The 25,992-nt window shown below is 32.6% G+C and overlaps 1 protein-coding gene across 3 annotated transcripts in view; it reads left to right on the plus strand.

Moving 5' to 3' along the window:
- Window positions 1-25,992, plus strand: part of LOC126881154 (uncharacterized) — a 209,976-nt gene that overhangs the window by 107,881 nt on the left and 76,103 nt on the right. For 2 of the 3 annotated variants that reach the window (XM_050645229.1, XM_050645230.1), the window contains exons 14-20: window positions 505-582; window positions 3,427-3,552; window positions 7,945-8,124; window positions 12,538-12,667; window positions 12,723-12,854; window positions 13,417-13,622; window positions 16,311-16,586. In XM_050645229.1, the coding sequence (XP_050501186.1) occupies window positions 505-582; window positions 3,427-3,552; window positions 7,945-8,124; window positions 12,538-12,667; window positions 12,723-12,854; window positions 13,417-13,622; window positions 16,311-16,586 (1,128 nt within the window). The remainder of the gene's footprint in view (window positions 1-504; window positions 583-3,426; window positions 3,553-7,944; window positions 8,125-12,537; window positions 12,668-12,722; window positions 12,855-13,416; window positions 13,623-16,310; window positions 16,587-25,992) is intronic. The other variant, XM_050645231.1, reaches the window with a different exon arrangement.

The raw sequence follows: 25,992 nt of genomic DNA on the forward strand, positions 1-25,992 counted from the left end.
TCATTTTAAAAGTTTAAAAATACTCTCCAAGCTGTTTTATTTCCCTATAAAATAGTAATGTAACGACATTAAAGTATTATTTCTTGCATAAATATGGCATAATACAGTGAGAACAACAAATATATACTGAGGAATAAGTTTAATTAACAATGTACATTCCTTTGAATAGCATATTCTTCATTGTCTCAAATATTAAAACTCTAATTTCGGATTTTGTCATATCCATAAAACTAGAACTGATACAAAAAAACGAAATCCATATTTCGAGTTGTTTCCCCTAATATAGTAAAAATCAGCTTAAAGATTCACGGCACCAAAACAATTTTTTTTTTCTGTAGGCCTGTGGCTGACTCTCCAGCTCTAATTTACATCTTAGTAAATTTGCTGTTATAACCGTGTATTTTTTTTTTGAAATACGTTTCAAATCATATTGTAAAATTATAAATAAAAAACCATATTTGCGGATAGATAATTTACATGAATCGTAATTTTTGACTGTTTTAGCAAAAGAAAATTGCAGTACCTTGTGGAGAAGATCACGCGTGTGCCGCTGTTGATAGACCTTGCACAAAACTTGCAGACGTAGGTCATGACTATTATAATTATTCTGTAATAATTAACGTTACATATGAAATTCACCTGCATTCCAAAAATAATTGTGTTGTTCGTATGTCGATTATTTTATAATACCAAAATGCCTTTTGATACTTTGAAATCATTTTAGAACAATGAACTTTTTTCTTCTTCTTATGGAGCTTATCCGTTACGAATGTTGAACAAAAACATGGTTATTTTGACTATACTGACTCCTGCTCTAAAAAGTCCGGTAATAATCAAGTTAAACCATTTTCGTAGGTAATGGAGCTGGAATATTCTTCTTCTTACTGGACCTCTTTTTCTATGTACTTTATCTTGAAATATGATCTGAAGTGGGCTCTATCCTTGCACGTTACATGGACCAGGTATTACAGTTTGCGACATTTTATGGTTGTCTAGTTCGCTCTTTTTACTCGTTCTGTGTAGAACTTTTTTGTTATCGAACTTTGTCTATTAAGGAAATCCTCAATGTGTGTCTATAGCATGGCATTTCAAATGCTTCGATTTTCTTCATTTCAAATACTTCGAGTCTCTTCAGTGATGCTTCAGTTAAGATCCATGACTCCACTCCATATATTATAAGAACTGATAATCCGTAGAATCTTAGTACTTAAATGAACTTTTATTTCTAATTTAAAATCGTGACTAAAGATTTTTTCATTTTGACGAAAGCTGATGAACTTTCTAGAAATCTGAAACAAATTCATAAATTTAGTTAGGTGCATGTACACGTGTAGATTCCCATCTCTGAAAGTTATCTTTACCTATGGTAGTTTTCTCGACCGCTGAATATTGTGCTCCAGTTTGGCTACACAGCCCACACGTAAAAAAGGTCGACACTCAGATGCACTGCACTATGAGGATGATAGCTGGTAAAATTAAATCAACTCCCATCCAATGGCTTCCAGTATTAAGTCACCTCCCACCTCCACATTTACGACGAGTTGACTCACTTACACGTGAATACAAAAAGATCATGAACAATATAAATCTGCCGATCCACCAAGATACCGAGGATGCACGAAATACCCGTCTCCCCTCTAGAAAACCACCACTAAAAACGGCAAGAATGATACATGAGGAGTTCAACGTCAGGAATGCATGGTCCCAAGAATGGAGCGCATGGCAAAATAACATGCCCTGCATTACCCACAAGCCACCAGGTTTTGATCTTCCACGTAAAACATGGTCCACTCTAAATAGGATCCGAACCCGACATGGCAGATGTGCATACATGCTACATAAATGGGGAAAGAACCCGTCTCCTCAATGTGACTGTGGAGAGAACCAAACCATTGACCACATTATTGAAGAGTGTCCCTCAAGATCCTACAATGGTAGCCCTGAAGCTTTCCTGTTTGCAACTTCAGAGTCAATTGATTATATTAATACACTTGATGTTTGTTTGTAACTATTTAAAGTTTGTCATATACCTATATTACTAGTGTTTGTAATTTTGTTCTAAATGTGTTGTAATTGCCATACGATAAGTAAAATGAATAAACCTATGGTAGTCCCAGTCCGTTGTCTGTTTCCAGATTTCCCATAATTCATTGTGCCCAGGAGATAGTTCTTATAATGATATCATCCAGTTATAATCTTAAGGCTATGGGTACATAATTCGCAAATATTTTACGTGTATCCCTACTTTTTCCGTCTTTACACGGCAAATTACGCGTAGTAAAATTCACACTGGTATGGATATGTAAACATTACTAGAATGTCATTCTACTTGAAAATGTCATCATTAATTTCAAGAGATGAGTTTTGAATGTTCTTGGATAACTGTTATTTTTATAATTGGAAATTATTAATTCAGTTAATAAATGTGATAATTTTTTCACTAACTATGTATTCAGTGATTGTAATAATTTATTTGTACAACAAAGACTAATATAAAAGAGGAAAAGTGTTAAAGTGATTTTTTAATAATATATTGTTACGGAACGCTTACAATTTTGAACATCTTTACAAACAAAATACTTGGATCACAGAATATATTATCCTGATGTATTCTCTGCTTGGATCTTCCACAAATAATACACAATAAATAACTTTTTATTAAGTTCACGTCTTAAATCAATTATTTATCAAATACACTATATTTCAATAATATTTAATCAATAACTCAACATATTCCCGATGCAATGTCAAATATTTAAAATTGTCACTGATTGTCAGTGTCTGACTGACAATAATATATGCTGACAATATTATATTCGGCTGAGTGCGTTGTAAGACAAAGATAGATTTGGAAAATATTACCACGGCATTGTGTTTATTTTTTTCGAATCCTGAAAAAACCAATAAATATTTTTGAAAAATTTAAACGCAGAATGAAAGACTAAATTATTACCGAGGGCCGAAAGTCCCTTAGAATAAATAAAAAGTTTATTTTGAATGATATATTTGAAATTAAAAATCACACTAAATTTTCTCTTAGTTTTTCACCCCTGTAACTTATTAAAATAAACATTATAGAAGTTCTCAGGGATTTTCGGCCCTCGCTAATAACGTGATCTTTCATTCTGCGTTTAAATTTTTCAAAAATACTTATTAGTTTTCTCAGGATTCGAAAAAAATGAATCCCCATTTGAATTGCATTGCAGCCGAAAATACGTACCGATCCTCTTAAGATACTATCAATCTCAAAATAGTTTGAGCGCGTAGTCCCATATGACCCAATAATACAGCCAAATACATAATATTAATAGTATCGATTCCAGCCTTTTAACATTCCATTAAGAATTTTATTTTTCGAATCCCTGTTCATGAGTTATTTATTCTAAGAGATAGATAGCATATAGTATTCATGTATTATTTTTTTAGGAAATCCAAACCAGAAATATAGCTGTTAAAACAGATACAATGAAAGGCAAAGACTCAGAAATTGCAAATCTAATCGAGCAAGAAAAAGAACCGAAAGAAAAAGTTATAGGTGGTTTTTTAACTTTGGTAGGTCCTAATTCAGTTAATTGGATTTAAACTCAATTTAATACCAATACTCATTTCGAAGCTTTCCATACCAAATCAGTTGAGTCCGCGAGTCTTTACCCGTGCGTCATTAATACCTGGCGAGATAAAATACATACTTTTTATCTAGCATCATTCTCTTCCACGCATGGAACTAATGACAAACCAGCTGCCGCCTGTTATTAAGTAAAAACACACGTTATTTTTATGAACGATCTAGAATTAGTGCATTGAAAAGAGATAGGTACAAAGAAAGACGATTGGGGATGTTTTCACATATTTTAAGTACAATTTCTGACGTTTTGGTTTGTTTACTTTTGTGGCTGTCAGTTTGTTGAATTTTTTGCTGTTATTTTGTCGTACTTTTTCATTTTGAAATTTTTTATAGCACCTATACAAACAGTTGTTTCCACAACTAATTTTAAATTGGAGTTAGAAATTTTATGTTATTTGACGATAAATTTTGACAACGTACAAATAACCTCATTGTTGACACGTTGACACAGTTAAGGAATGCTTGTGTTTAATGTTCCGCCAAAGTAAATAAAATAACAAAAAGAAAATGTTTATCGAAGTTTTTTATAAATTGTTTATTTATTTATTAATCAATGATAATAAAATAATTTATTAAGCTATTTCAAATGAATCTGTAATTATGCACCAAAGCAAAACTATTTATTTGATAACGTCAAATTTTATACTGTAACCCGTGATCGGAATAATACCCACTTTCTGTCACTTACTGTTGCATTTAGTAAATTTCCGACTTATTGTCCTTTTCATGATCATGTTTCAGTGCGTAACAAATGATAGGAAAAAGGGTAAGTCCGTGATAATACCAGGATAATACACATTTATGACATTTATTCTAACATGACATTTTAGTTAAATCTGACAGTTGTCACATTTTATTTTCAATTTGGAATAAAAACCAATCAAATGTGTTTCTTGCATTTATAAAATGGTATTTTCTTTGATTTGTATAGTCTTATAAATTATACAGATTATATTTGTAATATTATTATCTAATTAAAAAAAAAATTATTTTTTCTTCAAACGTCAAATAATGATGACATTACTTATCTAACTTGATCCTGTCAAAGTTTGATGTCTCCGCCGGCAGCAGTTTTTTTTCCCATTTCTTTACGGCGGAGGGAAAAATGTTGTCATGGCAACAATATGAAACATGTCACAAAGCAACAATACAAATGTCATTAACAACAATTAAACATCATTTTTATTTATAGTAATATTAAAAGTACAATTAGTTAATGACGACTTAATTATTTTAATTTCTAACATCTAGACGACTTTGATAGTTGTCACAGTTAATTTCGAGTAAAAATAGCGTATGAATTGTACTATTTATGGTTGAAAATTGCTACGTTTGAAGAAAAAATAGTATACTTTATTCGGCAAAGAAGCGACTTTTCTTGACTTGCCCTCTATTACGCGCCTCACTTCGTTCGGCGCGTAATATCGGGCGCGTCAAGAAAAGTCATGCTTCTCAGCCTCATAAAGTAATATACTATTTTTATTATGGCGCCATCTATCGACAACTAGAATAACTAGAATAAATGTTATAAAAATGTCACCGACGAAATGTAATCACCGACGTGCCTTTTTTTCTGTCACATACAATTTAATGCGTTAGAAAGAAATCTAAAAACTGTGACGCACTGAAAGATGATCATGAGAAATACTGTATTTCGTATGCTTTAGATGATGACGCACAGGTAAAGACTCGGGGACCCAACTGTATATACCAAATATTTCTGTTTGTTTAACATTTGTCGAAGAAATTTTCTAGGAACTTTGTACAATTGGTTGTCCCAATTTTGCAAATATTGTATTTTGTAACTTACTTTTTCTATTCCTGCTCTTTCTCTACCAATACGTCTATTCAAATCATCTTCAATAGAACCTTTTTGGTCTACCTACTGGAATCTCGAGTAAGTAAGTTCTTCCTTTTTTTATTCTTCACATCCTACCTATGGTGCGTAGGCACATATGATGTTCACATTGGTGTGGACTGCATTCAGTTGGACACTCATTATCCTATCACTTTTGGTTACCCTTACAAGATGTTCCTTCCACTCGTCGTTCAAAATAATACCTACTCCATTTGTGCCTTGACCAGGGCCGCCGCTAAAGTGTTGGCCGCCCGTGTGCAACTTAATATTTGCCGCTCCCCTTTTAACACTTTAGTCCTTTCAACATAGATACTAGTATTTAAAGAAATGTGCAGGAGATACATCGTAACCATAACGGGTAAGTTATGGTTACGGTTATAAAAAAGTTGATTAATAGCAAGCTGAAAATTTGTTAATAGCTTAGCGGTGTCTAGTCGGACAAACTATGATGTAGGGGAACACTGGAACAGGGGAAGTTTTCATTGTGGAGTAGGTTAAAAATTTGGAACGTCAGACTACGAATACGTTCCATGTATTTTGTCGGACATAACTTCCAATTAATTTGTTACCATTTCATTAAACGCTCATGCAAAAATCAGATTGGTGTCTATAACCAACTGGGCACTTTAATGAGTGAAACACGAAGAACATGTCAAATGACAGGAATTATGTTGGTTAGTAATAAGTAGTCTGATTTTTGCATGAGAGTTTAATGAAAGGGTAACAAATCATTGGATGTTCTGTCCGACAAAATACATGGGACGTTTTCTTAATCTGACGTTCCAAATTTTTAAACTTTTCCACAATTAAAACTTCCCCTGTTCCAGTGTTCCCGTACATAAAGTTTGCACGACTAGACACCGTTAAGCTATTAACAAATTTTCAGCTTGCTATTAATCGACTTTTTTTTTGGCACGCGGATTCCAGGCCTATTTGAAATACAGTAGTGTGCAAAAGAAACGGTCACACTACTATACATCTATTACAAACAAAATCGTTTATCAAAAGCATGTCTAAAATCACCAAATTCTCAACTTAGACTGAACTATAACCCATCTATAACCATACTAAGCATAAAGGAACAATATTATAACAGAGCAACCATCGAGTAATAAAAATTTTTTTTAAACCATCGAGTAATAAAAAAGACTTTTTTATTGCTCAATGAGAGCAACTTAACAAGCACTTATCTAAATTCTCGGAAAGTATCCTATTGTCGTGCCGTACTTTCTTAACAAATCATAAATGTTCAGAATTTGAAAAATTCGCATATGGACCACGTAGATAAAAATATCCTTTAAGTCCGAAAACTGCCAGCCACTTTGAATTAAAAAGCATTCCCGGAACTACTTTATGACTACAGCTGCAAAAGGGCAGTTCATATAATAAATAACATTTTTTGGCATTTTTGTTTAGATTGTTTGGAATATTAGAGTTTATAGAAATATCTGAATCATTATTATTTGTTTTTTGAATTTATTTTCGTTTAAAAAAAAATTATCATCAGTGGACTGCTTTTGGCCGCCCCTATAATCGGCCGCCCATGTGCGATGCACACTTTGCACACATGGTAGCGGCGGCCCTGGCCTTGACCGTTCGAATTACTATATATTAACTTGCATCCATCTCCACGATCTCTCTCCTTACCTTTCCAATGACTGTAAAAAATATTTTTATAGTCACAACGCTTTGATTTTTTGTTTTAGTACACAGTACACACTCGTTCATTATGACATTATTCACAAGTATTCACCACCATCATCATCATCCAGCCGTTATCGTCTGCTGCTGAACATACGTCTCTTCTAAGTTTCTCCATGTTTCCCTCTCTTGAGCTACCATCATCCAGTTCCCGGCAGTTCTCTTTACATCGTCACTCCAACGCTTTGGTGGTCAACCTCTGCTTCGTTTGTCAGACAACAGTTGCCATTCAAATAATCTTCTAGTCCACCAGTTGTTCAGTGCTCTTGCCACATCACTCGCGTATCTCCATTTATTTTTAGCTACATGTTCGTCTATGTCTTTGATTTTTATTCTTTGCCTGATGGTATTATTTGGTATTATGTCTCTCCTTGTGATTCCTAGCATGGCTCTATCCACGGCCCTCTGGGTTACTCTTAGATTTTTTGCTGACCTTTTCATTAATTTTAGGGTCTCTGCTCCGTATGTCATAACCGGCAATACGCACTGTTCATATACTTTTCTCTTCAGAGATATCGTCTTTACATAAGCTTACATAGCTTACCAAACGCAGCCCATTCCAAACCTATTCTGTAATATATCTTGTGTGTTTGGTTAATCACAATTATTAATTAAGAGATAGATCATTAGGTTTTAATATTAAATCGATAATAATAATTAATAATTAGGAAAGAAAAAAATAACAAATATGTTCGTTTTCGAGCTAGGTTCGAATAAATCTATATTTTTTACCTATTCAAAAAAAACTAATATTGTTTAGGATATTGAGGTAACGAAGGAGGCAACTTCAGAAGTTGAAAAATATAATTTCGAGTTCGAAAAGCCAAAGACAGCTCTTATTACTACAGTAATTCAAGATGGCATTCTTGGAGTTAAAACAGAGGGACCCACAGGAACCATAAAAAGTACTTTGAAGTATCTTCCAGGTGGTATTGTTGAAGTAAGTCTAGAATATTTTGAGGTTTAAATTTTCATATGCAGTTAATTATTATCTTTTCTGGCAATGAACTTTTTTTATTTTTAATGATAACACAGCCCAACAAAAAAAAATTTGCCTTGCTGCCGAAAAAAAATCAACTGATTTTAGTTAATTCATCTGTGCGGATTCCAAAAATACAAACTTTTTCATTGTATCAGCTCTAGTTTTCGAGATATAATATACTTAACAAATACTTAAATATTCTTACATTTCTGTATACTCCACCAATATAATTGCAATATGTTTATAAACAAAATTAACAAATTCTAAGACAAATGGGCAAATGAACAAAAGGGCCTATTTTGGTGTTCATTTAGGAGATCAAAATCAATCCTGAGCTCCACATGTAGTGTGCAAAACTTGTATTGAAAACTTGTGACAGTGGACGAAAAGACAACGAAAATGTTTAAATTTGGTTTTCCAATGGTATGGAGGGAACCAAAAAATCATTTTGACGATTGCTATTTCTGCCTTGTGAATATAAAGGGCATTAATCTTAACAATTGATATACGTGAACATATCCTAACCTGGATTCAGCAATAAGACCAATTCCACATCAGCTTGAGCAGATACCCATTCCAATATTTAGCAGTCTACCTATGTTACCAGAGGATAATGCCGAAACGTTATTTGACGAACTGCATACTAATAGATTTGAGGAAGACGACAGTGATTTTTAAGGGGATTCAACACGTCCTGAGCGCTTTACTCAGGAAGAGCTAAGCGATATTATCAGAAATTTGATCTTTCCAAAGAATTCTTCCGAGTTGCTCACCTCCAGATTAAAAGAAAAGAATGTTCTTCACCCAGACACCAAAATTACATACTACCGTAATAGAGATAAAAGATCTTTTGCCTTTTTTTCTCAGCAAGATGATATGGTTTTTTAAAGGACTGTTAGAAAAAATGGGTGTATCGGAGTATATACCAGATCACTGGCGTCTTTTTATTGACAGTTCCAAACGAAGTTTAAAGTGTATCCTTCTACATAATGGCAACAAATATAGAAGTATACCAATTGTGCATTAGAGTGGAATAAATGCTCAACAATTTTAACAAACACGGTTGTCATATGAGTATTAAAATTCATTACCTCCACAGCCACTTAGACCGTTTCCCAGAAAATCTTCACCAAGATATCAAAACGATGGAAGAGGGGCATCAGGGAGATATGACTATCACATGATGGCGGATTACTGCTGGAGTCTTCAAAGGGACCGTCCTTTTAAAGCCATTGCAAGAAAATCATATAAAAGGAAGTTTTTAGGTGACGCCGAATAACACATTTTTGTTGCGACGCTGCCGGTTAGGTTAGATGAAAAGTTAAATTTTTTGCCAGATATATGTGATGATTTTTGTAAGTACATTATTGTACAATAAATATCTTACTTTTTATTCGTATTTGGTTTATTTCATGGGTAGCAGCACTACATATATGTAGGTAGTGCTGCGTTAAATTACCCTATATGTTAGAAATGTGATCTGTTGTCTTGTCGTATTTTCTGAAAACGATCTGATGGAGCAAATCTGGTGGCATTTTTGGATTCAGCAGACCCAAATTACCTAGAAACAGTAAAAAAATTTCCGGCAGCAAACTGTGTGTTTACCAGTGTAATTAAATAAATTTTTAAATTCTCTGGCTCTCCTTCTCCTTCTTTGGCTCTATCTTGCTTGATTCCCCCTTTACCTTATAGACCAGTAAAAATCTGTAAAAAAACGTCTATTTTTGGATGTGAGAGGTGGCACTCGGATTTTTGCAGATAAAGTTAGGGGACACCTTCAGTAATAATAATTGACTTATGCTCCTTCTCAAGTATGCCCGGAACATTAATAAAAAAATTAAAATATTTAAAAATTTCGAAAAACGTCGATTTTTTTCTGCTTTCTTTGCTTATAACTTTAAAACGATTCGTTTTGGAACAAAGTCGTTGAGAAATAAAATAAAGATAATTGAATTTTGTATGATATACGACTGGTCAAAAATGTCTTAACGTATTACCTTTTCTGCAATATAGCAATAAATACAAAATAAGGGGGCAAAATACGCCTGTTGTTATTCAATGTTTTTAACCACTTTGGTGGCACTTAGAACCTTAGTAATTCGCTTAGGAAATTTTTTGTAACATACTTAAACTGTGTACCAAATTTAATTAAAATCGACCTAATAGATTTTGCATAATAAATTTGCAATCTAAATGTTTTTTAATAAGTTCAAATTTTTTAAAATCTTTCTGAACAAAAAGTAGAACATTTAGAAGTTGTCTAATTTTTTTTACATATAAAGAGGTGCTCTACCTATCTAATAAACTTTACAGAATTAAAATCGGATTATTTAAGGGGCCTCAGCAATGTTTTAAACTTATAAATAATTTTTTGGCTTATAAATAAATGGCTTTGTTTGATAATAAAAAAATTGGTTTTTAGCAATACAAATAATTAAAACCGGTATAATTTGACTTAAACTTTCAAATGCTGTCAGCAGAATTGCTATTTTATTTTTTAATCAAGTTATTCGCGTTCAAAAATTGCAATTTTTCGAAGTTTTGAAAGTTCCACTGCGTTTATCTCGAAAACTATGCATCCTACGAAAAAACTTGTAAGAACATTTTTTGATTAGAATTACCCAAGAAATACAAAAAAATGTTTTATTTTGCGAAAAATCGATGTTATGTAATTCCTCAAGTTCTTTGTTTATAACAATCTTATCGACATCCGGATCAACTGTTACCCAAAAAAATCGTGTTCCACGGGTCAAAAAAATACATAAAAAACTTGTGTCAAAAATACATAAAAAAGTCCATCTAAATAAAGGAGCCCGTAGCACCCCTCCTGGCCACAGGACTAATTTGTTTATAAGCCAAACAATTGTTTATAACTTTAAAACATTGCTGAGGCTGCTTAAACAATCCGATTTCAATTCTGTAAAGTGCATTAGATAGGTGGAGTGCTTCTTTATATGTAAAAAATTGACAAATCTTTGTATGTTCTAGTTTTTGTTGTGCAAGATTTTAAAAAAATTTAATTTTTTAAAAAAAGTTTAGATTGCAAAATTATTATTCAAAATCTAGTAAGTCAATTTTAATGAAATTTGGTATACGGTTTTAGCACATTACAAAAATTTTCTAAGCGAATTAGGAAGGTTCCAAGTGTAACCTAAGTGATAGAAAATCATTGAAAGGGGACAGGCTTGTTTTGCCCCCTTATTTTATATTTATTGCTATTTTGCAGCAAGGGTGATATATTAAGACATTTTTAGCCAATCGCATCTGATAGAAAATTTAATTATCTTTGTTTTATTCCTATACGACTTTGTTCCAAAATGAATCGTTTTAAAGTTATAAGCAAAAAAAGTAGAAAAAAACGAAATTTTTTGAAATTTTTAAATATTTTATTTTTTTTATTAATGTTCCGGGCATATTTGAGAAGGAGCATAAATCAATTATTATTAACGAAGTTATCACCTAACTTTATCCGCAAAAATCTGAATGCCACCTCTCACATCCACCTAAAAACAGATCCTTACTGGTCTATTATCTCCTTCGTAAGGATATAGTGGGGTCATGTAATTTGTTTGACTATTTCTGTCCAAGTATCTCTTCTGTGCGTGTTGTTTTGCTTCGGAGAATGAGTAACCAGTCATGTCCTTTATTTGATCCGGCCATCATACTGGAGATCTTCCACTGTATCTTTTGTCTTCTACGTTGGCTTCAACTATCATTCGTTCCATGTCTTCTCTTCTTCTAGTTGTATATGCAAAATATCTTAGTATATATATTTTGGTTGATAGTTGTGATGAGTCTAGTTTTTATGTTAAGTTCTGGTAGTATTAAATTATTTGTGCGATGTGCGGTTCATGGTATGCGCAACATTCTACGGTAGACCCACATTTCAAATGCCATTATATATGTATGCTTCAAATCGTCGAGTCTTTTTTGATGGTCCAAGTCTGCGAAGCGTAGATGGAAATAGATTTCCTTTCTTACTTTACTGTAAATTAAGATGTTTTGATGATAATGATGAAGATATTTTATCCTGGACTAATTGAATAATATTGCCATTTTTCTTTTATTCCTATTGGTCATTTCAGTCTTATTATTCCTATTATATCCATCTGTTTTAGTCATAAAAATGCATAATTTTATATTTATTGATCTGATACTCCATAGGGCTAGTCTAATCTCATTTTTGAATAGTTTTCAATTGTTCATATTGTAATACTATTAATAAAGAAGTATAGTATAGTAAATATTTTATCATTTCCATCAAGAGATTGAAGATAAATATTCCTGACAATTTTTTTAGCATACCTAATATATTTTTTAGACAAGATTTTTTTCAAATTTATTATTTATTTGTATATTTATTTAACTTAGGTCCAAACAGAAATTACCGATGCAAGTGGTAAACCAGACGAGACTAGACCTTTTCTGCCAGAAGCGAAAAGAGAATATTCGGTTTCAAAGCAGGAGACAGATACCATGCCCAAATCTCCACTTATGAAAGGTATGATCTAAAAACAACTTTTGGACTTTGTTTTAAAAGCCTTATACCCTTCTAGGGGAATCTGATGTAGAAGTATGTGAAGATAATACATGCCCAAACAAAGACTCTATTACTAGTGGTAGCTTTGATATTGAAGATATCGTACTTTGTCCTAAATCTGGAAAACCATGTAGACATCCAATTACAAGTGAGTAAAAGGCTGAAGCCATGATCTTAATGTTATCTTACAATTACTTTACTTAGCTATATTACATTATCTCTAATACCTTATCGAGATTATAGATAAGTATAAACGTTTAATCTTCTTTCTCAAAACTTCTTAAATCCTTCAGAACTGTCGAAGATAAAATTGTTATCCTTTTTTTATTTCGTTCACTGTTTGTTGTCATTCTCAACAATTACACAGTTCACAATTATTTTACTTGTGTCTATATGTATATAGACCTATTATAGCTTTGACTGTTTTCCTGTCTTTGCTTATTAGGTCTTTCGTAAATTTTGGCGAATTTTCTCTAATGAACTGTTTCGCTAGTCTTCGTCCTGGTAAATTCCTCCAGCATTCCAGAGATTTGCGAGCTACCCACTCTCTTGTAACTTCTTGATCTTAAGTTATACCTATTATTGATAATATGTTAAATACGCTTTAAAATTTATACACCTTGACTCTTGATAATAACCACATTTAAAATAAAAGATTTGGTGTTTTTTATAAATTGTTTTTTAGTTTTTTGTAAAACATTGCTTTACAGAAAGACCCTGTACATTAGCAGATCAAGTTCAACATGCAGGAACACAAGACCCTCTACTACGTGAAGCTGGAGTTATCACAGATCCTAAAGCCAAACGACAACAAGAAGTTGATTCTATACCTCAAACAACCACTACTGGTGCTTTCGAACAAGTTCCAATATTTGACAAGACCACGTCACATACCACACCGACAAAGGATGCAGTGGTTGGTATTTTTGTCTTTGTAATTTTACCATTATTGTTTGCTTGTGCGAAAAATTGTTGTAATTTAATGTAATGGTATATACAATATCTTTATTATAGTTAACTACTTTTGTGTTGAAGTTGTTACCATGATTACTATTTCATTGATATACCTTTTACATATTCAGACTATGACCTCATAAATTCCTCTGAAATTTAGCAAACATTCTCTAAAAATTTGCTAGTATTATCTTTTTCATTTTCCAAAACCTAGCCCATCTTTTTTATCAGTTACTATAGATCTAAAATCTCTACTTTATTATCAACTTTGGTCTAATAGGCATCATCTGACATAAAAATTAATATCGTGCGTATTTGGATAAAATCGCAAATTGGTTTGAAAAAGATGCAAAATTACATGTCCAGTGTGCCCCGTAGCGGGGTACACTGGTCACAGCACCGTGGGACAGTGAACACATTAATGTTAACTAGAGTTTGTTCAGTTAATTACTAAAAAAGAATACAGTAAATCGACTTAAGTCGACACGTAAATATTATTCAGGTATATTATAGGGTATAAAATTGACATTAAAACTTACGAGTTCTTGTGTTCTCGACGTACTGCCTAGTGTTGTTGGATCCGGTCATTGTTGTTGGATCTGGATGCAACATATTGTCACTTTTATGAATAACGTCTACGTCTTGACTTTCTGGAAACATGTAGGTTATCGCCCCCTTATTTTTTAGGAAATTAACAGTGTAATTAGACCATTTTTTATACTTTACCAATAAAGCTCCTGAACATTTTACCTTTTCACATACCTACTTTACCAAAATGTAGCTATTCGTTTGACCTTATCGGTGTTAAAATTTAGACAATGTTCTTCATTTTCTGTCTCAGCGCGCCACTCTGCATCTATATCGTCTTCAGTGTCTATCATGTCGACCTCTTCATTTGCTGAGTCATTTGTATCATAATCAGGCGTCTTCGTAACATTATTAATAATCTTATTTCCTATAACCTTTTTATTTCTTTCTTAACCTTCTTTACGTTTCTATCGGATTATTATTCTATGTTCTTCTTCATATCTTATTTAGTGCAAATTTGGCGTATCGTTTAAAATTTTTGAAATAGTCTTTTTGCGTTTTGTAGACTTTGATTTCGACTGAACAGCTTTTGGTAACGGAATAGTCATTGCTAGTGTAATTATATGTTTTACGGTGCAGTTTTTAGGTGTTCTCTGTTGATCAATTGTTAACTCTGTTAACCTGAGTGGTTTGTCCGTCGTGGTGTAAAGGCATTGTGTCCGTAATTGTTGTGGTGCGCAATAGAAAACTACATTGCAATAGGTTTAATTGACCATCCGCCATTGAAAACAGTTCGCAATGCTGCAAGCATAGTTTTTTCGCTAATAAGAGGAATTTCCGTTTTCATCTTTCTATTTCACGATATTTTTCTAAAACAGTTTATATAAAACACTGGAATTTTCTGATGGGGGTACAGTGGTCACTCCTCGAACTCTGAGAAAGTAGTGACCACTGTACCCCTTTTTGAAATAGCCACTGTGCCCCAAAGTACAACTATGTAGTAAATTTTTATATATTCTAAATAAAAGTTTATTCTTTATATCTTTATGGGACAGTAGAATATTAATATATGCAACAATTAACTACATAAAGAAAATAAATTTACTTTAATCGTATTCGCCAGAAATTCGAAAAACTTTGGAGACCGAATTATTACTTGACACTCACAAATTTGAGGTTAGAGTTTTTGTTGGTAATCTGCTTTAACTACTAGGTCGTACTATAAACTCCAACACTTGCACTTATTTTTGCCTTTCTCTACTAGGTGGCCGTAGTAGCAACGCATTCCATTTAAAAGGTAGTTTAAGGTGGCCACTTTGCCCCTATGTCCACTGTGCCCCGGTCTCCCCTATATATTAAATATTAATGGTGAAAGTACACAGCCTTGTCTCACTCTTCTACTTATCTGTTGCGTATCCGTGCTATTTACATTAAATGTAACCACAGCCTATTGGTTTCAATAGAGATTTCTCACTATGTTAATATCATGCTTGTCGATTCATTTTCGCTTTAGACATTCCATGAGAATATTATGTTATGCAACTTTGTCGAAAACTTTTTCATAGTCTATAAATGCGACGAAAAGATATTTCTGTTGGTCTCGACATTTTGGGTAGGAGTTGTGAAACTATACAGAGCTTCTGCTGTTCCGAAGCAATTACGAAAGCCAAATTGTCTATTACTCATATTCGCTTCACATTTTCTGAATATTCTTGCATGTATAACCTTTAAAAATGTTTTCAGTAATTGTGACATTAAGCTGATTACTCTATAGTCATTACAGTGTTTGCGGTTCTTGGTCTTTGGTAGCGGAACAAAGGTCGATAGTAGCCATTTTGTAGGTATCTCGCCAGATTTGTATATGTTAAAGAGGATAGATACCAGACATTCAAATGCTAAATTTGTTTTTTTTTTCAAAAATGCTTATGCTTTGATGTGTTCCTATTATATTTGTAGCTTCTATTATCATCAAATCCTGTAACAAATCAAATATCTTTTAAATAATATTTAATAACCGTGTCATTTAATATTAATATTTAATATTAATATTTAATATAATATTTCATTATGTGCAGCATGCTATACTAGCATGTTATGTCAAATTTTCTTCATATATTTTTAGACTAAACCGCTGGACATAGAAACTAAAGAAACTCCTACCAGTTTAGAAGATGTAACAGTATCAAGTCCTCAACAAACTCATGAAATAGCAGTAAGTGGAAAATCGGTTGGTGATGACGACACCAGAGCTACAATTGCCAGTTCCACTCTTCCTGTAGAAATGACATCCAAAGGTGAATACACTTCAGACCTTCGAACTGATAAACAAATAGCGACTAGTAGTGTGGTTGAAGGAGTTAACGAACAAGAAACCTTTACTTTCGATTATATAAGAGAGGTAAAATAGTACGATTTGAAACGTCTTATTATGGCTTTGTTATTGAACTTTCAGAATATAAAGAGTGCAAAATTAACTTTTTGTAAACTTTTATTTATTGATCGCAGATTTCTTCACTGCATTGTTCATTGATCATATAGTGCGATTCCCACTAGTGCAATGATTTGTAAACAATGCAGTGAAGAGATCTGGGGCAAATATAGTCCAGAGAAATAAGAGTTTTCTCGTGACACATCCCCCTCTAGGCTGAAACCAAATTCTTTGAGTAGTATGGACATCTGTATTAATAACCTATATGTTTCCTGCAGCCTGATGATATACATACTGCCCTGCTTAGGAAGAAAGCCTTAACTCCAATTTACTTGAAACGGAGATATTCAATAAAACGTGAAATATACTTTTTCACAACCTTTTTTCTCTAAAATGTACGTTTAAAGGCCTTAATAATTTAATAAAAATAAATAAAAAACAAGTTTTGTTAAAAAACTTTTTTTGGCTTTTTTTGGGCATAAAAATGGCACTAAGGCCTTGTTACCTCCAAACAGTAGTGCAAACCGTAACATAAAAACCTTAACTCCCATGGTGGCTCATTATGTATTTTACTTTAAAACTAAAAAAACATTTAGGGTTTAAAAAAGGTAAACACCCAGGAGTTTTTGCAAAATTTATTCATAGAATGTTACTCAAAATATACTTAGAGACGGACTATTTAAGAAAGAACACATTTTACTATTTTTAATTGAAATTTAAAACTACATTTAATAGTCTTGTTTGAAAATGTTTGTTATAATATAATGCTTTCTTAAAAAGGTAAATAGTGCTTATTTGCTAATTGAAATATACACAAACGTATTTCAACAAAAAAATCATAATATTTAGCTTGAGTTAGAGTGAAACTATTGTAATTAGGCCTATAAAATTCAAGGTATGCTACATTAAAAATACAGGATTATAAGTTATTAGAATAAAACAACTTTAGCAAGGATTTGTGTCAACATTAAAAATGAATAAAATTTTGAGACCTGTATCTATATAATATAACAATGCGTTCATAAAAAAGTTTAAGCCAAAACAAAAAAAATATGTTTTACAGTTAGGAACACACACACCCTTTTCTCAACTAGGGATGTCGTCTGAAACACACACGTCTGGAACATCACTTTCAGGCAAGTCCAACCAAAAACGTTTCCTATTTTCAGGCATCAAGGGAAGCAGTTTTGTAATAATATCTTGTTTCTTCGCCGAGCAGATGCCTCGAGGTGCAGTTCGGAAAATAGGGGGGCTCTTCGCCTTTTCAGCTCCCTTTTTGGTCATAAAGTCTAGTTCCTGAAGGGGGCAATATTCATCGTAGCAAAGTCTGTACAACAATGTATCTTTGCCACGTTCGGCTTTGATGTACACTAAATCATTCAGGTAGGGTCGATTCACAAATTTATTCAGCTTGTAGTTAGAGACACAAGAAGGCCATACTGCAAAATCTTCATGCTGCATTGATTTGACCACTGTTTTCCCAGAACAAGTTGCTCCAACAGCATTCTCAAAGTCTGAAAAGTCATATACTTTGCCATGGTGACTGAGAGACAACTCTACTTGATGGTGAAAAGAATCGGCCGACATAAATGTGTGCCCTGGTTCAAAAAAGTACAGTTCAATGGTTTGAGTGGCTGACTCCGAAGAGTTAATAATGTGAACAAGGTAGGTCATCAGGCACCAATTCTTGTTTTGTGCGGAGCAGTTGTCAAGCCAGAGTGTTATGAGGGGAACATCTCTGAAATATTTGAAAAATGTATCAAAGGAACTAATTATGTCCTCCTTCTTTCGTCCACATATGGCCTCATGCCATATTACTGCAATTGGCCTACCATTTTTGCAGTTAGTGCCAAGGGGCACAAAACTTTCATTAAATGCAACTATGCGTTTAGTAAAAACGGTAGTTTTGAAACCTTCCATCCTAGGCAACATAATAACTTTTTGCAAGTCACATGAATAATATATGTGGTCTTTATCTATATTAGTGTTTGCATGGGTTTTGTAGAGGTTTCTTGCATCATTACTTCTTGCAATATGATCAGACCACTCGTTGCAAGTACTACATTCGGAGTTTAAATTTTCTTTGCTGTGGTCAGTGTTATGGTTAATAAAGACTTCACAAGTTTCACATTCTTCATTTCCCAATTTGGTAAACGATATATTCATTTCTTTTAAAATAGCCCTATACAAATCATAGGAGCATTTCAAGTTCGGATGTCTGGCCACAAAGTTTTGATGCATGTTATTTATGGTGATATCACTAGGGAGGTAGCGCCTCAGTGGAGCGTGTTCTCTGCGGTAGTGTGCAATGGATGGGTTGTATGACTCTATATGTGCTTTTACAACTTCTCGGTCAATTTTTGTTGGCGGAGTACATTTCTCTCGACCATCAGGAGCAATATTTGTTGGATCTTTGTTAACACACAAGACATTGTGAAGAACTGTGTCGTTGTTTTTAGAGTAGCCTAAAGTAGTCAAAAAAAATGTCTTACACACCTGGACATTTTCTTCATTTTGGTTTGTTAGATAATAATTGAATGAAAACTTTCTTGACGAACTTTCACTGCCTCTTCGCCTCTTAACCCCATGCCTAGTTGTCGAAATCAACATAAAGTTTCTTCTCTCTAGCCAACTTTTTGCGCAATACACAGAATTGATTTGTTTCTCTTCTTACTTCTGGAATATTTTTAATGCATTTCAGTCTACAAGCTTGGCAAGGAGGATACAAGTCATGTTTTTTAATATATTTATCTTTTTTCTGTTCATGTTTTTCTTGTTTGCTTAAAACTGACTTTTTTCTAATTCTTGGTGTCCCTTTTTTAGTTACCTCTCGGGTGTCTTCCGGTTGTATATTTTCAGCAAGTTGGTCTTCGCTTTCTGGCAATAAGTTAATAGGCTGAACAATCCCTACGCCTAGGCCATCCTGAACGTCGAGGTCATGGGAACCTGAATTATTGTCGAAATTAGTAAGTTGAACCGGTGAAAGCTGAGTTAAAACATAACTGTTGTCGTGCTCCTCACTATTATTACAAATAAAGTTAACAACAGGAGTAGTTGTTGAAGTTGACATAATAGCTGCTAGCGGCAACGGATCGTCAGGATCATCTTCGTTTCGATTTTTTACATCCTTCACTAAACTCAAAATATAACTTGATCTTGAACTACACATGTCCAATGTCACGTTGTAAATTAATTTATGTCACAAGTTACAAAAAAAAAGCGTAAAACTTTCATACAACCCACGACACCATAACAAAACACTCTTCTTGAATAATTAAGGTTAGTAACTAAGTAATCACTGTCAAAATAATATACCTAATAATGGAGGGAAACAGCTGAGCATAAAAGAAACACCTGTTAGTTTTAGTGAAAAACAGCATCAAAAGCCACTTGTAAAGAAACTCATCAGAGAAAAGAAAACCTTAACTCCACTGGCAAGTGGATATAAGGCTTTCTTTTATCTGATGTAAGTTAAGGCGTGGTTCCAATTTCTCTTGCAATAATAGAAATTTGAAGTAAAAAAGCCTTAAGTCAAAAACGACTGTAACTAGAGGCTTTCTTTATTCAAAAGTTGTAGTTGAGGCTTTGTTCACTAGAATGGCAGACAATTTAGGACATAAGGCATATTTCATTAGCGTTTTTCTCATTGAAGAAGTGGAGCTACCGCTTTCTAACCTTAAAAAAAGTTAGAAAACCACCTATAAAACCCTAATATGACCTTATCTCAATTTTTTTTTGACTTAAGGTCTTTTTTCCTAGTAGGGCAGCATAGTTATAAACAAATGAAGATCAAAAAACGGTAAATTTTCACTTTTTTCGTCTATTACTAAAAAGTGAAACATTCTAAACAAATTTGAGAATAAGAAACTCAAAAATCATGTAAAAAGCTTCAATATGGCGTTCGCTGAATATGTCTATCCTTATTGTTGCTTATAAAATTGCAAAATTAGTTATAAATTTTGAGATTTTATAAATGTTCATAACTTATGTAAAAATTAAGTTAGAACCTTCTTGTTACACGGAATGCTGAGACTTCTTGTGCTTAAATGATATTTTAAATTTTAAAGCAATTGGCCAAATAGTTTTAAAGTTATTTAATTTGTTTACCCCAAATTCATTTTTTTTCCAACACTATAAGTCAGAAAATTATAAGGTTACAGTAACACTTCGGACAGTTTATGAAAGAAGAACATTTATTCTATTAACTTAATTAAAAAAAATGACAAAAAGTAATTTAAAACAGTGTAAAATTATTTTGAAAAAACATGTCGATTTTTTGCTTACTTATAAACAATTAGAATAACTTTTTAACCGCTACCCGAAGAAAAATTATTTTTTACGAAGTTAGCCCCCCCCCCTTTTTTTTTAATTCACATGTTCTTGAAAAATAATTTTGCAATATTTAGAATTATTTTTTGACATTTTTTTTAATTAAATTAGTAGTGTAAATCTTCTTCTTTCATAAACTATCCAAAGTATTACTGTAGCTTCATCATTTTCTGACTTATAGTGTGGCAAAAAAAATTAGTTTGGGAGAAACAAATTAAATAACTTTTAAACTATTTAACCAATTGCTTTAAAATTTAGGGTATGATTTAAGCACCAGAAGTCTCAGCATTTCGTGTAATAAGAAGGTTCTAAGTTAATTTTTACATAAGTTATGAATATTTATAAAAACTCAAAATTTATGATTTATTTTGCAATTTTCTAAGCAACCAATAAGGATGAACATATTCAGCGAACGCCATATTGAAATTTTTTACAAGATTTATGAGTTTCTTACTCTCAAATTTGTTTAAAATTCTTAACTTTTTGGTAATAGACGAAAAAAGCGAAAATTTGCCTTTTTTGATCTTTATTTATGTATAACTATGTATATCATCAAAATCGGCTGCAGGAAACATATATACTCCATCTTATTTACTTACCGTTGCACGTCATCCGCATCATAGCCCGAGACGTCACATGATACCAACACGAAATATTTAGGCGGTAGGTGTGTTCTTTTTTAGAATCACTTTGCCGAGTACATTGGCGTTACAGCCACTAGGCATATTTTATTATATACGCGTAGAAATAATATTTAAAGATTTCTATTAATGTTAACCTAAAGAAATACACAATAATATGTTTCATTTAATTTGTATAAATGGATTATAAAGCGTTTTTATGAAGCACTTTTGTTCGGAATACACTGTAACTATAATCGAACGAAGGTGATATTTTGGCATAAATTGGTAACATTTATTTGACAGTTGCGGTGATGACACTTATTTGTTTATATTCTTTACTATAAGTATTTGTTTCATTATATGTACTGTTTTTATTATGTACTTTAATGTAAGATTATAACTTAATTCTTGTTTTCTATTTCTAAAGTTTTTATTTATTTACATTGAATATTAATTTGTTTTGCTGTATAATCCACTTCCGCAAAAATTGTGTGATGTATTTGATTTAAAATGAATTCAAGTATTTTTTTGTAATTGGGCAACAATGTCAACTTAGATCTCTAACGTAAATAATGACGTGCAACGGTAAGTAAATTAGATGGAATGTAGGTTATTATTATAGATGTCCATATTACTCAAAAAATTTGGATTCGGCCCGGAGGGAGTTGTGACACCAACAGGCTATGTTTTTCCTTATTTCTCTGAACTAATACCTTCAAAAGTAAAAGAGCTAGGCATAGTAAAACCCAATATATGTAATTACAATAGAAATATAAAAAATCGACTAATCACTCGATTAGGCGATGTGGTCTAGTTGTTCGGGCACCTAGATCTCCAGGTGTATCGCCTTTGGATTTTTCGTTTGGGGCTCTATCAAAATTTTCTTTAGAATACAACTAGTAATGGAGCAAAAAATACTAGATTAAGGATACATAATGAATTGAACTAACTTTGGTTGAATGGAGCAGAAGTGAAAGCAATGCTATTTACATGATATTTTCAAAGTGAACTTTTTAACACATATGCTTCGAATAATGTTGTCGAATGAAGTCATGTGTTTAGGAGTTGCATTAATATATATGTGATCATTTAATACAAAAATTATCTAAAAAGAAGCTAAGGAAATGTCCATGTTGGTGGGTGCGATCATGGGTATTAGACAATCCTTAGGAGCTGCTTTTGGTCGATCGTTTTATCTATGTTAACTCAAAAGTATACCTAACGAGTTCGGATACTTTTAATTTAGAACTTTATGTCTTCTTCGGTTATACCTCCAATGTTCAAAACTTTAATTAGCAATTTAATGGCATTTCCCCCACAATCTCGGTTTTTATAACCCTCTGTTTTATAATTCCAATAAACACGAATACTTTTTAACAGTGCTGTTTTATCCATTGGGCGCTTGGGGCGGGCGCCCAGGGCCCCGGGCCCCGGAGAAGCCCGTACGGACGTATCCTTTTATTAATATCAAATTAAAGTCCGCTAAATAATCGAGGACCATATTTTTTTTAAATAGAGAAAAAGACTACGAAATACCTGCGATTTCGATATGGTCTGATTTTAAGACTGATAAATAAGAACTGTGACAACTTTTAAACCAAAAAGCGATTCCTTAGAAAATTGTAAAAACAATGTATGAAGCTGGACACAAAGATTATTATAGAAGATTAAATGAAATCAACTCTTAAGAGTAAAACCCAATGGAGGCGAAGAGAAGTGTTAAAGCTGTTTATTGTTACCCGTCCAAATTATTTTCAATTGAAAAGTTTAACTGATTTTGGATATATTTTACCCACTAGAAATATTTCAATAGTTTACTCAAATCTCACGAAGAAAGTAAATTTCATCTGAACTCTACGGTTACATTAATAACAAGATCATCAGTTGGAGTTAGATGGATCATCAGTTAAATTGGAGTTATAGACGCTGGCTTGAAAGAGCAAGTAGAACGCGATGCTGTCTATTGAGTAAAGGTCCTAAGACCTAAGAAGAGTTGTTGTCACCATTAAATTACTTGCTTCTCAAGGACTAGCTTTTTGTTGATCTCATGAGAATTTAACGAGTCGTCATAAGGGAAATTACTGAAGTTGTCTTGTATACTTGGCTTTTGACAACTTCTTAGATCAGCATTTACAGCGGAATGCGAATAAAGAAAAAGGTTCAGTTAGCTATCTGTCTGACCAAACTTGCAATGAATTCCTGGATGCGATGAAAACAAAACATGTAGAAACTTTTGACGCTGTAAATGCTTTACTTAAAAACTACGAATCCATCAAACATATTTTTCCAGTTAAGCAATAATAGAGACAAAAAATCAGCAGTTAGAAGTGAAGCCAATCCACTGCATAATAAAATGGATACCTTTGAGACAAGGTAACTTGGATACTCTATTGACACTGATTTGGGTAAGGATTTTAAAACGAATGAATGCAACAAGCAAAACGTTAGAAACTGTGGACTTGGGAGTGTCAATTGGAGTAGAATTAATGACATTTGAGTTTTGTTGGAGACGTAAGAAATAAATTAAGCGAAATTGAACTAGAAGCCAAAAATATTTTTTTGTGAGGGCAATAATCTCAAACATATTCTATGGAATTGGCCTTCAAAAAACAAAGAAAAAAAATTTTTTCGATGAAGCAGTTGAAAGTGAAACAATTTTAAAAGTGCAAGAGATATTCAGAATGGAAGCACCTATTTAATTTTATATGCCACAATATTTATCAAGATATTTTAAAGAGAATATTATAATGCTACAAAGATGTTACATCAGCTGTTAGATGTTTTTTTCCGCTAAATAAAGAAGAAGTCAAAAAGTGAATTAATATTTTATGCGAGGAATATAAAAAGATGTTGATGAAACCAAAGAGAACTTGCATAATGAAATTATTCATTATAATATAACGTTATGCCAAAATTTCAATAAACATTTGACAATTTGGTGTCATCCAGGATGTAAAGGCAACTTTTGCCAATTTTTAACTTTACTGCAAGTTTATTTGACGATACCAATTTCTAATGCGCCAGGCGAGCGGTCTTTTTTGGCTTTAAAAAGAATAAAGATACATATATATTATATTGAAGGTCAAAGGATCAAGAAAACCTAGACCCATCATCACTATTGTATTGTAAAAAATGAAGAAGTGGAGCAAGTGAATTTTTATAGTATTAATATGGCAGTTTGCTAATGCCTAGTCAAGAAAAAAAGTGAGCTCATTTTTGTCTTATATATTTTTTAGAATATGTTTTTTTGTTTGTCATGTGTTGTTCTGTAGAACTTTCTGTTTTTTTATATTTTTAAATGTATTTTTTGGAATATGTTTTACGTTTGCTATTTTTCTTGTTTGTTTTAAAAATCCTTTTTAAAATGTATGGGTTTTATAATAAACGTTTATAGTTAATGCAGGTTAATGCATGTGTTTTTTTGTTAAAAAAATTGACAACGAATAGCAATGAAGGGGGCCCCTAAATCTATAGTGCCCAGGGCCCGAAGTTAGGTTAAACCGGCACTGCTTTTTAAAATGTTACAAGAACAGAGGAGTGTACTCTTCCTTTCATAATAATATGCTGTAAAAGTGAATCGTTTAATACTTGTGTTTACACATTCATTTCTCACCGCAGTTCAACCGCGTTAAAGATTGAACGCTAAAAGTGAAAATATTGAGCATATTCAATTCGTTCAATGCAACATTCAAAGACATTGAATGATTGACTTTTATGTTTACAAAGATCAATTTGATTGCTTTATCCAAATTGAAAGGCAAAAGTGAACCATGTAATTTCACCTTAAGATAAATATTATGTGGCTTACTTAAGACATTCATTTAAAATGAGGTTAATGCACTGTAATTTTTAATTTATTTTATTGCTTTTTATTGGATTATTGAATATTACTTATTACTTTTTTTTATTGGCGGTAATTTATTGACTAATTCATTTTAGAAATACAAAAAGTAAAATATTAACAATATTACAGGCAAATAACTAAAAGAAAAGTATACAGATATAAGAAACCCCAATAGAATTTGACAGCTAAGTAATTTAGCTACACGGCAGATTAATAAAATATAAATTATTCAATTTAAAATAAATACGTGTTTAAACCCTTGTTACATAAAATGTAAAAACATTTTGTTAAAATAAATATCTGCTTAAATAGTATAACCAGTCTTTTAACAACCTCGTCAGATATCCAGATAGGTCCGAATTCATAAGCAGACGGTTCAATGAATGTGTCTTCAAATTTCTCACCTCAGGTGAGTAGCTACAAACGCGCCACTTACCCTGATGGTCATAAACGAAACACGACTCAATCGGATAAAGTCGGTTTCTATCATTTGTGCTGTATGAAGTGCGTGGATGAAGTACTTCGGCATAGTATAGGCCTAGCCAACAGTTTGATGCAAATAAATGGCGTAAGGGCACCA

The sequence above is a fragment of the Diabrotica virgifera genome, chromosome 3 (genome assembly GCF_917563875.1).
Source record: "Diabrotica virgifera virgifera chromosome 3, PGI_DIABVI_V3a".
Taxonomy (NCBI): domain Eukaryota; kingdom Metazoa; phylum Arthropoda; class Insecta; order Coleoptera; family Chrysomelidae; genus Diabrotica; species Diabrotica virgifera.